This window comes from Homalodisca vitripennis, chromosome 4 (genome assembly GCF_021130785.1).
Source record: "Homalodisca vitripennis isolate AUS2020 chromosome 4, UT_GWSS_2.1, whole genome shotgun sequence".
NCBI classification, from domain to species: Eukaryota; Metazoa; Arthropoda; class Insecta; order Hemiptera; family Cicadellidae; genus Homalodisca; species Homalodisca vitripennis.
In genome coordinates, this window is record NC_060210.1 from 104,946,912 (window position 1) to 104,962,355 (window position 15,444).

The window sequence follows — 15,444 nt, forward strand, 5'->3', positions numbered from 1 at the left end:
ATTGTTTACACATTGTTATTTACACATTTTGCTCAGTTTTATTGTATGTTTAGAACTGTAAACAAATTGTCGTATTGTACTGAAAGATCAGTCATCTTAACAAGACAAAATTTGTAATTTGTTAACAATATATAAATAAAAATGTACAAAACAACTTGTGTTGTTATTGTTAGCAATTTTGTAGAATCATTTTATCTGAAAAAAACATAACTGGTAACAAACGTATGGAATGAAATTTCAAATAATAAAAATAAATCATACACAAAGTAAATTTCATCTTGCAACCACCACCAATACCACCTTCCAATTAGCAACTGATATTACAATTAAATTAAATGGACAGTGCCTTTATTAAAATATTTCAGGACTAAGTACCCAACCGTAAATAAAGCTGCACTACAAAGTAATAGTTATCCAACCATCAGTTAGTTTGTATACTACTGCCTAACCTTTACGCATATCCAACAAATAAGAACTAATTCTTTATTACGTACAAAAATTAAATAGCAAATTATATTAATAAATTACATTTAATTGAATGCCTTTTAAACTAAATATAGGATAAGTAAATTAACGTTTTTATAAATTAAAACGTTCCTATTAGCACTACTTATAGACTCTATGATTATAGAATAATTTAGTTTTATAAAAATACTTGAATCTAAAGTAAATTTAGAGACATAATTATAAACTTGCATCCATATATACTTACGGATACATCAAATATAAATAAACCTAAAACACAGATACTCAAGAGTACAGATATAAAATAAAAAAGAAAACATCTCTATAAATATATTTCCCAGTATCTTTATAATTGTTAATAACTTTTTTCCATAACACTATTTCACATTTTCCCCTCTGGTTATCCATTTTATTTAATATAACTTGACCTTAAAGATGATTACTTGACATGACCATAACAAAAATTACAAAACACAACAATATTCTAAACTTAATAAAACAATACAATTAGCTTATTAAAAATTAAATTCTCCAACAAACACCCAGAGGTTATGTCACGTGGCTCTCAAATAATTGCTTAGAACTCTCTAATCCTTTCCATTAAGATATTCCTCATATTCTGTTCGTTTCAAAAATTTAATTTACAAAGTACATAATTCTAGTTTCTGCAATAATAGCACATGACCAATAAAATGCAATAGTCTCATACTCTTTGAGATTGCATAATGAGTACTGATAAAATTCTTTCCCTTAATCCACAGTTTATAATTTTCAATTAATTCTGCGCAGGCTTTCCCAATATATATCTGTAAAGAAACTCCTATCACCAAGGTCAAGGTTGAGAGCCTAGTATTGTCCATGACATTGAGCAGTAAGCCCTTACAGTCCGCTTGTCATCTCCACTACATCATTCATCTGCCTTCCTATTCCTACTTCATCTTAAACTACATAAACACTTATTCTACTACAGAGCCTCAGCCTCAGACTTGTGCACTAACACAAAATCACCTTCTCAATAATGTGGAAACACGCTACTTGGTGCTCAGCGGATTAGTTATTATTTATCAAACTAATCCAAACAGAATTTACAGCCAGTTTGATCATTTAGATTTCTCTGCAATATGGAGTTCCCATGACACGTAAGATGTAAAATGTGTTCACAAGTATTTATAATTGCTTATTACTTCCATTCTAATCACCAGTTGTCATGTCTTGCAAATTTTCCACCTTTGTTAAACATTGATTTCGTCAGGTTGATTTTTAAATTCCATGCTTCAAAGTAATTTTCTAGTAGATTAATTTGACATCAAAGTCCTATTGCAGGAAGTGCTAAAATAAAAATTTTGTCTGCGTATAGGAATACATGCAGTCTCAAAGTTACAACCCCCATTTAAAACACCTGGCAAATCATTAATTTTTCAATTCATTTAATATTTTTGTTCATATACCTAAGCTTGATAATTTCTAAATTAAAGCATTCCTGTCAATCATGTTGTAACAGGAATAAAAATTGACAATATACTCGTATATATAGTTAGCTAATTTTAATCCCATCATACAAGTTAAATATTTTATTTAAGGTGGAATAACCCTTTCTAAATCCTTCTTCATATTCTAATAACAAGTTCAGATCTTGTACCAATTCCATTATTTTAGTTAATAAACTGGTAAAAAGTTTTCCTGCACAATCTATGAGAGACAAGAGTCTAATCCTCAAAGGCACATGCGTCACCTTTTTACAACAGGGGAAATATGATAACTGTTATGAAACTCAATGGTTCATTATCTATTCAATGAATATTGTTATAAACCATAATAATTTATTAAGTAAAGCATCTGGAAAGTTTTTATAAAACTCATAAGACATTATATCAAAATCTGGTGCCTTATTGTCTTAAATACCATTTAAAATCGATTTTAGCTCTGTTGTTAAAATTCTTATCAATTACATCAATTATTATAGTTAAAGGTTCTGCATATGGACACTTTTCGGCAGTAGAAGCATATTAATTTAGTAAAGTCTCAAGATATATACCTATTTATTTAAGCTGTTTATCACCACCCAGCACTTCCACATGTCAGTTACAGATTTTCTATCTATCAGATTTTCTATAATAGCATTGTAGTATACCTACTCTTTTTCTCTAATACACAACTGTTTAAACTTGTTTCCCCTGTATACATTTTAACTTAATTTTGTTTAAATTAGACTTACAAAACAAATTTAATAGCCTGAAAAAACCGCTTCTACTACTAGATAAACTTTCATAATCAAACCAGGGAAGTTTTTTAATTAATTTTAAATTTCTGTTTGGAAACAATTTTGATCAGTTGAACTAAAAATACAATCAATATATTTTTTATTATCTTCACAAAACTAGAGCTGCATCAGTCTTGGAAGGATCTATCACCTATTCAGTCTTTACACTGTAGAGAGCACATTCACTGTCCATCCACCTTAATTTGGGCAACAAACGGAGTGGCTGGACTTCTCTCTCCTCTTCCAACCCCCGGCCACAGGAGCCCTAACAACCAAAATAATCTCTATTGGCACATCATTGGAATGGTATTACTTATCATGTTTGTCTTTAACTAATATTAAACAATCCACCTATACTGCCAATAAATCAAATCATCGAGCTCCCATTTGAAACTAAACCTAAATCTTCTAAAAAATGTAATATTTTTTTTCTCTCCTTATTATAATATAACAGTGTTCTTTTTATACTCTTACATCATTAAATTTGTTTTAACACTTTCTATTGCCACATCTGAAAAACTCTGTTTCTCCTTAATGAGTCTGTTTGTCTCCACAGTAATTAATATTTTTTATGTAACCAGAGTGCAATAATCCTGCATAAGTCTGAAATCTCTCTCCTAAAAATTATAATTTAAATAAACTGGAAACCAGGCCCGTACTCAGACCGGTTTTTTAGGACAACTTTACCAGGGGTCGGGCCAGCCTCACCACACTTTGACCGTAATGAGTGGTGGGATATGACGGGCCTGGCTGAATATCTTTTCCGGGGCTCACCAAAGCTGAGTACGGCCCTGTTGGTAACACATGTACCCTATTGCTGTTATTCACCATAGTCTCATATCAATCGTGGTGTAACACCCTTTATGTACAAATTTAGATTTTTAACAAATGATGATGTCAAATTTATCATGCACAATAATCCAATATTTCTACCCCATTGAGCAGTTCCTGTTGAGACTTTCAATGGAACATTACAATTACAAAATTTACTTTAAATACAGATGATCCTTTTCTGTAAAAAAAATTACTGAAATACTATAAAAAATTATGGTCACTAACCTTTTTTTTACTCCACACATATTATACACTAAAAGCCTCCACTCTGCTAAATGATTGCCCTCTTCTCTCCCCTTCCTCACCGGCTGCCGTCTCGGAGTTTCTCAGTTTCACTGGATCCCCCGCATCCCTGACATTTTAGTTATTTCCCAGAGTACCCCTGTATTGACAGCTCTACTTGCCCTACTGAAACTCCTTACTTAAAATTGTCCAATATATAAAATATTTTGTAATTGAAGAGTTGCTGAAGTCTATCTGCTTGAATTGCACTGTAAACAACTTTGTTCATAAGAGTATGTTGTCTGTTTATTGAATAGTGTTATATTGATAGAACAACTAAAATGGTGTCGATAGCCAGTGAACAAAGACAACTAGTGCGCATACGCGGAATATCTATTACAACGCTACGGTAGCAGTAGAATGAAACAGCACTTACTTTTTGAACATGCCTCATATTTCCTATTATTCAATAAATTCTGAAAGCTCATACAAAGGTTTAACTATGAAATATTCTTAAGGTATCTTTTAAATCAGTTTTATTTTTAATTACATAATTTACTGTAATTTTTTAATTACAGCGGTAATTTGTTTAGGTATCTTGCTCCCAAATAGGATGTTTTATCTTCTTAAGGAATTCTAATTTGTGAGCCTCTATAGCTGTTAATTAACTACATAACTGGTTTGGGTAAAGGACAGCTTGGTAAATATAAAGGATGTACACTGTCATTATTTCCAAGCAAGGAAACATCTCTCACTGGTTCATTCCAATTTAAACATAAAGCATGTTTAGGTAAAAAAAAGTATTCTATTTAGATTGTATTTTGAAGTTCCTCTATAGATGCATAGTCCAAAAGAAAATTGGAGTAAATATATGCACAGAAAAGATTCTTAAAATTATCAGCGGAGCAGAGTTTAGACATTTTATAAATTTGAAACAATCCAGGTGAGATCTTATTGACAACTTTGTCAACATGTGTAGCTCAAGCTAAATGTTTATCAAGTGTTAATCCTAAACATTGTGTTGAATCTACTTGTTTTAATAATTTATCTTTTAATATTACACAAGTTTCTAACACTGTCTTACAATAATTTGTTGAAAATGCTATAAAATTAGTTTTAATCTGATTCTCTAGTAAATTATTATTTTGAAGAAATTAATTTGATTTAAACTTTTTAGTTGAATCAATTCCAGCTGTAAATTACTGATCATCCTAGTCTGAATTCATGCTAATCAGAATTATGTAAATTATTATCTTCTAACTGAGTAAACATAGCCTTAAAAAACATGTTGGAAAATGACAGTACTATTGATAAAGACAAAAGATTTTGCAATTCATTATGATCAGAATTTTTGTACAGTGGTATTACCTTGTGTGTGTTTTTTAATTTCAAATTTGCACATACATTTTATTTATGTACTTCTGATTTAAAGGCAATATGCTTTGAGTAGTTTCAGGAAAACAAAATAAGTCTGTATAAACTAGTTAAACAACTTTATCACAAAATATTGAATTAATAATAGAATTCACTTAAATTTCACAAAGTCAATTACAAAGTCACAACATAACTTTTATACATGTAAAACAGTTTGTACATAACAAACATTGCTTATACATTAACATTAAAATGGAAAGGAGCAAAAATATAACAACTTAACTAATTTAAATCTATATCCTAAACTAACAGTCTAATCTTCAGGTCCACTCTCTTCTACGTATGAGGAGTCGAATGTCTGAGACAATTCCGTAGCCTGGAACAGATGTATACCGAATTAATTACTGATAGGATTAGCTTGTTCATATAAGAAGCTCTTTGTTCACGTTTAAACATTAAACAGATTTATTATGGCCCAATATACAGAATGACTTCAGCTAGTTAGGGTAGTAACTCGATCATGCCAGTTGTTGTAAATACATAAACTTGAATAAGTCTGTAGTAATGAAATTTACAATATGTGACTTGTTTGTAACAGGTTTAATTATAGAAACTTGTATAATTGAATGGGCTTGTAATATGAACTATTGGATCACTTATTTGAACCAGCAATAGATGTAAAACATATTACACATTTTTACTGTATTTGTGTTTGGGACTGTGTGATGCACTTGGTACTATTCATCAATGTATTTTTTTAGCTATTGTATCACCTTCTCGTTAATTTACTAAACTATTGAGAATCAATCTGACAGATGTGAGTGCTTATACATGCTTCTGGAAACACAATCCACTTAGCTTATATCCTGTACTGGAACAATCACCAATCATAAATCTTTAAATTATGCTTGGTGCAGAAAAACATTTTTACAAACCAACAAACCAAAGGGGAGTACAAATCGTTATTATAACTTGGCACAATAACAATGGAAAAAGTAGGTAAACATAACTATTCGTTATATGTCTATCTGAATAATGTGTAACCTAAAATTCCCGGTTTCCCCGATCAAAAATGTCCAATTTTCTAGTCCATTTTCAAAATGAATAAACAACTGTAATACACATTTAACCCTTATGCAGAGTGGAAAGCTTAAGGTTTATCATCAACAGCAGTATTTACAGAAAACGCTACGAAGCTGCAGAGGCCTAGCAAATTTTATCGTCAGTGCTATACGAGAAATTTGGTGACCATCACCACTAACACCTATTTTAAGCTCCTTATGTATCTTTTGATGTGTCTACATAAAATTATGTATACCTAATAACTTTAATTCCTGTGATATTTTGAAAATACATATATCCAGTCAGAAGTGAACAAACAATTACCAACTCAGCCCTACCGTGGAGCACACTGCAGTCCATCATTGCAGGTCAGAGGTCTGCAGTGCATGAAGTCCTCGGTTCAAAACAACGATTTTGTCGGCACACAATACAAAAAATGCCATGCTACTTCAAAGGAATTCACAGAGATTCAGTGAAATTAATATATTTATAAAACTACAATATAATTAACCTCTACCTTCTTCTTTTAAATAATAGAAATAGAGGCTTATAAAATGAAGCTCCACAATATATTCCATTTATGTAAAAATGTAAGAATATATATTCGTAGAGAATCTATTTATATGCAACAAAGTACGAAGATAAGACAAAAATTAGTGATCATCTGTCTACCACAGAGCATCTAACGTCTGCACATAGAACCAGTGAACATGTTGGCATTGACTAATATGTGCATAGAAAATACTTCCATTAAACTATTATTTAAACATCATGTTATTTTTTTACTGAAAGTTTCTAAACAGTTTATACACAAAGAACTACAAAAACACGTTTTATAAATCGGTAATTTGCGTACTGCCAATAAGTCGTCCATGAAATAGATTCAACAGACTCGCAATAATGTGCCTAAATAAATATACAAAATACTAGTTACAATTAAAATACTATTTATTGAATTACAGTAATTTGTTACCAATTGGTTATTTGGGTACTGCCAATCAGACTTATTTGGATTCGAGATTCACCTTCCAAACATCACTAGTTGTAATATTGTGAAATCGTAATTTTCTAAGGGTATTTTAAGCACTTCTGTTGGTATTAGAATCGAGTGAAAAGGGCTGTGGTATCAAGTATTCGAGTAAAAATTCCAGGGACATTATACAAATCCAAGCGTAATCCACCCTTATTTTCCCGAAATCTGAAATTCATGCATAATTTAAGTTTTTTGAGACTGCCAATCTTAATGGCCACCCTGGTATTACGAAACCGTAATACTGTCCCAAGAAGTATTACATTATATCCCACTGCCAGCAGATAATATAGTTTCTGTAGCACATAACTTTCTGAAGCATTTGCATCAGAATATTATCTGTTACAGAAATTACTGAAGCGCAGTTAATTAGCAATCTGTAGAAAAGTAGACACAAGTACAGAACAGAACTTCCCACAGTTTCAACAAGAATACGAGCACAATGAATGTTATCAGTTAATGGCTCTTCAATATTTTGATTGCCCTTTAATATAATATACGAACAGAATCACCCCATGATGACAACACAACCACAAAGTAAATAAATATAAGAAAGGCTGTGGTTCAAGTCATGTGTTCGTTAGATTATAGTCATGGAGTACGAAACAACATGATGTAAGGCTTCTCATATAGCTATATTTGAACTATTTGGTTTGAACAGTTAGAATGGTGTCCAACTGATAATCGTGTGTGGAGAAGTTGTTCAGATGAATGATTGATCATAGAAATGATTGGATTTATACCAGCCGTTGTCTACCCAATGCCGCTGTGATGACGTACATTGACGTGCCTGGTAGATTCGACCGGGTAGCTGTCTGCAGACTGGCGGCAATATTAAGCTGCATTTAGACTGGCAGGTAAAGTTGTGAGAGAATTTGTGCAACTACTGTCGCATAATGTGAACAAGATAAACAATTTTACTTGGGAGAACTATTGCTAGTACTTGCTGTACATGTATAGCTGGTTGGTGCAGGAGTCAATACAGAATGGCCACTCAAAACCTCTTTTCAAATTTCCGGTTTCCCCCGTCGAAAATTTCTGATTATCTAGTCTATTTTCAAACCAAATAGACAATTGTATTTACCTTTTACGCCAAGTGCAACGATGACGTTTTATCGTCACGCAGTTATTTGCAAGAAATGCCACAAAGCTGCGGTGCTCTAGGATTTCTTTGCTAGCGATATGAGAGAAATTCGGTGACGATTTATCCTTATCAACTATTTTAAAGCTCCGTTAAAGTTTTCATCTCTGTGTCGACATAACATTGTGTATACCTAATAACTGATTGTGTATTCTGTGATGTTTAGAAAATACATGTATCCAATTCGGAAATACAAAGATAACAAATAAATACTAACACAGCGCTACCGTGGGGCAGACTGCAGCCCAGTATTGCGGGTGAGAGGTTTAGCGGTGGACGAACTTTCAGTCCAAGACAATAATTTCGGTTCAGTACAATCAACAAATAAACCACATACTTTCATCTGAACTCTACGGGGGAAAGCCTAAGAATACCACATTACTTTGAAAGAATTTGCAGAGATTCAGGGAAATGAATATATTTTAAATTCAAGTCATTTTTCCTTTATAAGTAATAGAAATGGTAGGTTATAAAATGAGCTTCCAGAATATATTACATTTATTTAAAAATGTATGGATGTATATTTATAGGGAATATATTTATTTAAAACAACGCAAAATACGACATACGTATAAAATACGAATTAGCGATTGTCTGTTTACTGTCAAGGAGGTAAAGTCCGCGCATAGAACCAGCAGACACGCTAGCATCGAAAAATATAGACACAGAAAAAACGAACTTTAAAAAAGAACTACATAAGCATGTTTCACCAATCGGTAATTTGAGTACTGCCGATTGTTTCTGTCCATGAATAGGCAGTGCAGACTCAGTCAGTTAGTCAGTTAGATTACAGTCAAGGACTACGAAACAACACATAAAGATCCTCATGCAAGTTGGACTATTTGGTTTGAACAGTTTGAATCATCCGAATGATCGTCACATGTGCGTAAAAGTTGTTCCAGTAAATAGTTGACCAGAGAACTGACGGGATTTCCAGCCGTCGTCCAACCTATGTTGCTCTGACGACGAAAACTGATGAGCGTGGCTGATTCGATCGGCTAGTCGTCTACCGTTTGTAGACTGGCAACAACATTAAATTGTGTTTACAGAGGCATGTAAAGTTGCGAGAGAATTTGCACAACTACTGTAGCATAATGTGAAAAATATAAGCAATTTTACACACGGGAACTGTCGCAAGTACTTGCTACAGTTGTATTGCTGGTTGTTCTGGGAGTCAAGACGAAGTCTGTTTACACACGACAGTGATGTCTCGGCAATGTTTATAATTGAAATTTTAATAGCTGACACTGTTCTCCAGTTCCTGTAACCAACTGCCCGGCACTGGTTGCAGCAGCGCTCACAAGAGTTCTTGCACCCATTTCGACTAACAATGTTTAGTTGGGCACAAAACTTGCGCCATTTTTTGCCGGTGTAAACGCAGTAGTCGAGATTTGGATGTGACCGTGATATCAAAACATGATATCATTTCCTTTGTTTTAACCTATGTAATTTGATGACAATCGAAACGTGTGTGAGGAGCAATCTTTCATAGACCAACCGAGGCCTCAGTCGCGATACAACCAGTTAGTGGTGGGCGGTGGGCGCTAGATTGGGCAGGGACTTTAATGTTTGTGTTGTACATATGGGAAACACTCAACACTAGCCATGGCAGACGCGAGCAGGAGGGTAGTATCACACGATGGCGCTAATCTGCCGCCAATTGCAGACAATTGTTTCTCCTGCTGCTCAACCCTCAGCTCAGTCAGTCATTGCTGTAAAACAGGATGCAATCGCCCCCTTCTCGACGTTACTTGTTGTAACTAACCCACTATACTTTCTTCTCCAAAAGGTATCTCATTAAGCTTTCTACAAATCCAACTGACATTCTGGTGTACTCAAAAACGGGCGGAGACTTGCAACGGCACAGGAGTAGAACTAACCAAGATAAACTCACTAGACTAGTGGAGGTAACCTTAGATCAACCGGCGTCAGATGTAGGTCACGGCGTAAAATACAATATTTCGTGATTAATCAAATCTTGATTCAAACAGCTGTCAAATTATGCCATGATTTTATAATTTTCTTGGAGACGAAAAAATTATTTTTGAAATTTTCACGGTTCTCAGAAAAATTCCCAGCTTATTCCCGGTTTCTCGGTTGGGTGGCTACCCTGTAATATTAAGTCTGTTAACACATAGTAGTGATGTCTATAATTGAGATTTTAATGACAAACACTGTCCTCCAGTTCTTGCAAACAACTGTACCACACTGATGGTAGCTTGTGCTCCCGTTTAGACTAACGATATGAGCAGTAATTTAAAATTTACTGTTTGTATTGCACATATGGAGAACATTCGATACTGCCCACGACAGACGTAATCAGCATGGCGTTACAACTGATTCACTGCCAATTCCAGATTAAAAATTTTTTAATGCCGCTCAGCCCTGAGCTTATTCTGTCATTGCTGTGCACCAGACCAAACACTTCCTTTTCGGCTTTACTTGTTGTCACAAACCTACCATTTTCTTCTACAATAGGTGCCTTGTCAGGTCTGGTAAAATTCTGACTGACATTCTGTTGTACTCAAAATACCGGATTGTATCTCTGACCAAACCATCAAACAGATAATAAATAATATTCACCGAACTGAACTCTAAGCCTGTTTATAGGGTGAACACTGGACATTTTAGGCCTGCATAATCTATAAAACACACATCTTTTCAAAATGCTATGTTTGCTCAAAAATAAGAGTAGGACAACTTTGTTCAAGGACCTTTTTTGGAGACTGAATAAAACTTAAACAGAAAAAAACTGTTTGTATCACAGACACTACTGCTTTGCAGCTTACAGCTACCGATGCTCGTGTAGTGGCCGAGGCCCGAGATGGACGGTTGACTGACTTCAGTTGTCCAGTGGATTGTTACGTGTTTGGGGGCTTGACGCGAAACAGGGGTAGAGCTAACCAAGACAACTCCAATACACTAGTGGAGACAACCGGTGTGAGATGGGTCTTGTGAACATATGTCAATCTTCATTTTACAGTTTCACAAAAACCTTGCATAAAATACAATGTTTTGAGATTAACACATTCGCTACGGGCGGTAACTCTGGTTACCGCTGTTACGCTGTGCTAGGTTACCACAGAGCCTTTGTTCTGAAATGAGGTCACTGTGTGGTCAGCACTTAAGCTATCACAACGATGTATTTCTCGCTCCTAGGAGGTACCGCATTTTTACGCACTTCGTTTTCACATTACACTTTTTCATTATTTTTAATGATTTTTGAAGTTTTTATAATAGTAAGTGGTTGTGCAACACAATGCTTTTTCCCATGGGACCAAGTGGTGTACAATAACCAAGTTCAAAGCGTACAACGAGACCAACCCACGCCAATGGAGCTCACAACTGGATTAGAATACATTTTTATAAACTTATGTGCTACAATATTTGTTGTATCATTTCAAGTAAACATTTAAATATGTTTTGTTATAATTACTCACCACATATTTGTAAATAATAACTGAATTTGAGTGAGTTAGCAGAGATTTATATAAACTTTTTCACATTTTTATAAGCTTTTACATTCATTTTGGTTTTCACATTTACGTATAAATATTGTTTATATGTGTCTAAAACGAATAAAATATAATTTACTTAGCTACAATGTATTCATTTGGAATATTCCCACTGCCATAAAAGGGCGTTCCTTAGTGCGAGCGGTAACTAGAGTTACCAGCTGGTAAGGAAGACTGTCCTCAGGAGGTTAACCACAGTTACCGCATTCCCAAATGGTAGAGAGTGATAATTTTTGTGATTTGTAAGTAATTTTCATATATTTCTATCATATTTCATCCAAAAGTAAGTAAAAATATATTTAAAAAATTTCAGCAAATAGGGAACTCTATATAGGGATTTTTAGCAGCGAACATGTTAATCAGGATTAAATCACAAGGTGTCTTATTTCATTACTTAAAATTATTAATGCTATCCAAAAAGTAACAGGTATTCTTGAATAGTGCGGCAGTGGGCGGGGCTACAGCCGTCATCTTGGTGTCAAAACACACTGGTGTTCAGAATGTATCAAGCTGTAGTGGTACGCTATCTGTATCTCTTTTACTTTTCTCACTGAGATTAATTGAAATGTATGCGTGTGATTGAAAATCCTGCCACTTGTGAGGTGTGTTCAGTGATAAGGTTTTTATTTGCAAAAAACCATAAACCAATTGAATCTATATGCAACTGGGTGAAGTTTATGGAAATGGAATAATAAGTGAAAGCAGAATAAGACAGTGGTATTGACTTTAAAAATTGCCACAATAATGCTCATAGCGATAGTCGTAGTGGTTGGCCTAGCCTAATGACTGGAGATTTGATGTTGAAAATCAAAGACAAACTTCGTGAAAATCACTTTTTCACAATGCCTTAACTCTCAGAATATTAGCCACAAATTTTGTGCCAGTTGGGTTCGAAAAATCGCTATGGAAGATCACAAGAAACGAAAACTTGCTGCATTGTTAACCTTCCTTGATGAATACGACAAACACAGTAAAGAACTTCTCGATTGTATCATTACTGGTGATGAAACATGGGTGAAGCATGTCAATTGTGAAACAAAAATGCAGTCAATGGATTAGAGGCACACACATTCTCCAAAAGAACCAAGAAAATGTCACCAAACTCTGTTAGCGAGAAAGGTTATGCCATCTGTTTTATGAGATGCTAAGGGTGTGATTCTGGTTGACTTCCTATTCAAGGATCAACAATCAATGCAGAGAGATACTATAAAACATTTCAGGAGCTACGGTGAGTGATACAAAACAAGTGTAGGAAAAAATTTAGCTCAAAAATTTTGTTTTTCCATGACAATACACGTACACGACAAGTCTTGGATGATTTTGATTGGGAAGTGTTTTATCATCCGCCTTATAGTCCAGATCTGGCACCAAGCAACTACCACCTTTTTCCAGAGATGAAGACCTGGCTAGCAACGCAGCACTTTGATAGTGATGCTGAACTTCACGCAGGCGTTAATCAGTGCTTAAGATCTCAGACGGCAAATTTATACAAAACTGGAATTGAAAAACTTGTGTCACGTTATGATAAACGTCTCAATTTAAACAGAGATTACGTTTAAAAATAGCCTAAGAATTAAGCTTTTAAATGCATATAATAATAAAATGTACCTATTTCAGTTGGTTAATTCTTTATTTCATAACGTCTGTTACTTTCTGAATAGCCCTCGTATTTCTTAATTTCATTAGTTCTTACAAACTTCTTGTTGCCATTTTCCAGGTTATACAAGAAGATCTCTGTCTAATTCTTGGTTTCCCAGTCGGGTGGCCACCCTGTTCTTTTGTAATACAATACTGCATAATAAAAAAACCCTAGGAAGGTGATATTTTCACAACTGGCATTCCTGTATAAAATCAATTTAAGTGGCAATACATCTGGAGTGTGCTCTTTCTTCTTAATTAAATAGGATTTATACAGGAGAATCATATCCGAGCAATTACAATTTGAGAACAATTTGTTTCATATAAGAACAAATCTTTGGTTATTTTATAAATCTACTGATAATTTTAGATACAACAAATTGTATTTTTCATTCCTAACTGTTTGAATTTTTATGTAAAAATGCATTTTGTATGCAATTTATTTACATTGATGCTGTAATCATTTTCAATATTAGTTAGTTTATGCTTAATGTGTCTTTTCTAAAATAATGGATTTTTTATTCTCTGTAATTATTGAATAAATTAGTGTAAAAAATAAACAATTATGAAAACACTTTAAGTAATTTTATATTCTGTGTAATAATATTTTTATAATCTGTGTAATACCATTTGAGTGAATTGAAAACTTACCTCATTAAATATAGCTATAAACTCCTGTGCCGCCTGAGATGAAGAGAACTCTGCCTTGTATTCTTGTGAGTCACCTGAATCCAAATCCTGGTCTATACCTTCCCAAGAGACCTCTTTATCTGTCAGTTGCTGTAAAACCAATGTTTCAATTAGAAAGGTTATAAACATAGGTTAATTATACAAATTATACATCACAAAAAGAAAATTCTATTTTCCTGCAATATCAAATTTTAAGGCTTCAGTTTCTTTCAGCTGACTCTGAATGAGAAGTAGAGGGAGACTTATTGCCTGTACTCATTTATGCAAAAAGGATTGAGTTTCTACAAGTTCATATTCTTTTAAGGAATTTGACCATATATATATATATATATATATATAATATTTTAACTTAGTATTTTTCAATTCTACGTATACAAGGTGTTTATAAAAGTCCCACACTAACTTAATATCTTATGAACGATAGATAATATATTTGATTGAATTTATTGATAAAAAAATATTACAACAATAGAGCCTCAACAAGTCAGCAAGACTTATCGGTGTGGACAAAAGTGTTCAAGAAAATTTTACATTTATATCTTCATTCATATTAATACTTCAAATTATTGAGTGATCATACCTCATATAATAATGATTGGAAGTTGAGAAATAGAAGGGAAACACTTATAACTACCAAATAAATATACAACAACTAAGTGTGCCAAGAGAAATCAATAGCAAGATACAGACTATAGAGATATCAACAATAATAAACTCTAAATTAAATAAAAACAATGCAAAACAAGAAAAATAATGGTAACAAATAGCAAAATATTAACTATGACACAATACTAAACTTCATTTTGAAAAGCAGTGTACAAAGCATGTATAAATAGTAATAAATAACAAACAACAGGAACTTCCAACAAGCAATACAATAGATAACATGAATGTAATAAATAAGTGCAAAATGTGTAGCCATTTGTCTGCTTGATGATTTTAAAATATAACAGGATTAGCATTTAGTGAGTATTAAAAAAATATAGAGGCACTGCAAAATGATCAACATTGAACAGATTTTCCTTTTGGTGCTTTATAAAACTATTCAAAGTTCTGAGTCATAAGCCATTTTTGCACTGCCTTTTTAAAGAATTTTCAATTTCATCTGGAATTAAATTAAAATAATAAGGAATATAATGCTCTGGCAACCTCTCTCCCTACTTGGTAAGAGTCCTAGAAGTATGTATGTTATGCTAGATTGAGTGTTGTAAAT

The 15,444-nt window shown here is 33.4% G+C and overlaps 1 protein-coding gene across 2 annotated transcripts in view; it reads right to left on the reverse strand.

Moving 5' to 3' along the window:
• Nucleotides 1–5,257: 5,257 nt before the first annotated feature.
• The window catches only part of LOC124359881 (E3 SUMO-protein ligase RanBP2), a 141,968-nt gene continuing 131,781 nt past the window's right edge, over nucleotides 5,258–15,444 (reverse strand). For both annotated transcript variants that reach the window (XM_046812995.1, XM_046812994.1), the window contains 2 exons: nucleotides 14,193–14,321; nucleotides 5,258–5,531 (listed from right to left, as the gene is read on the reverse strand). In XM_046812995.1, coding sequence (XP_046668951.1) covers nucleotides 5,469–5,531; nucleotides 14,193–14,321 — 192 coding nt within the window. In that variant the 3' untranslated portion in view covers nucleotides 5,258–5,468. The remainder of the gene's footprint in view (nucleotides 5,532–14,192; nucleotides 14,322–15,444) is intronic.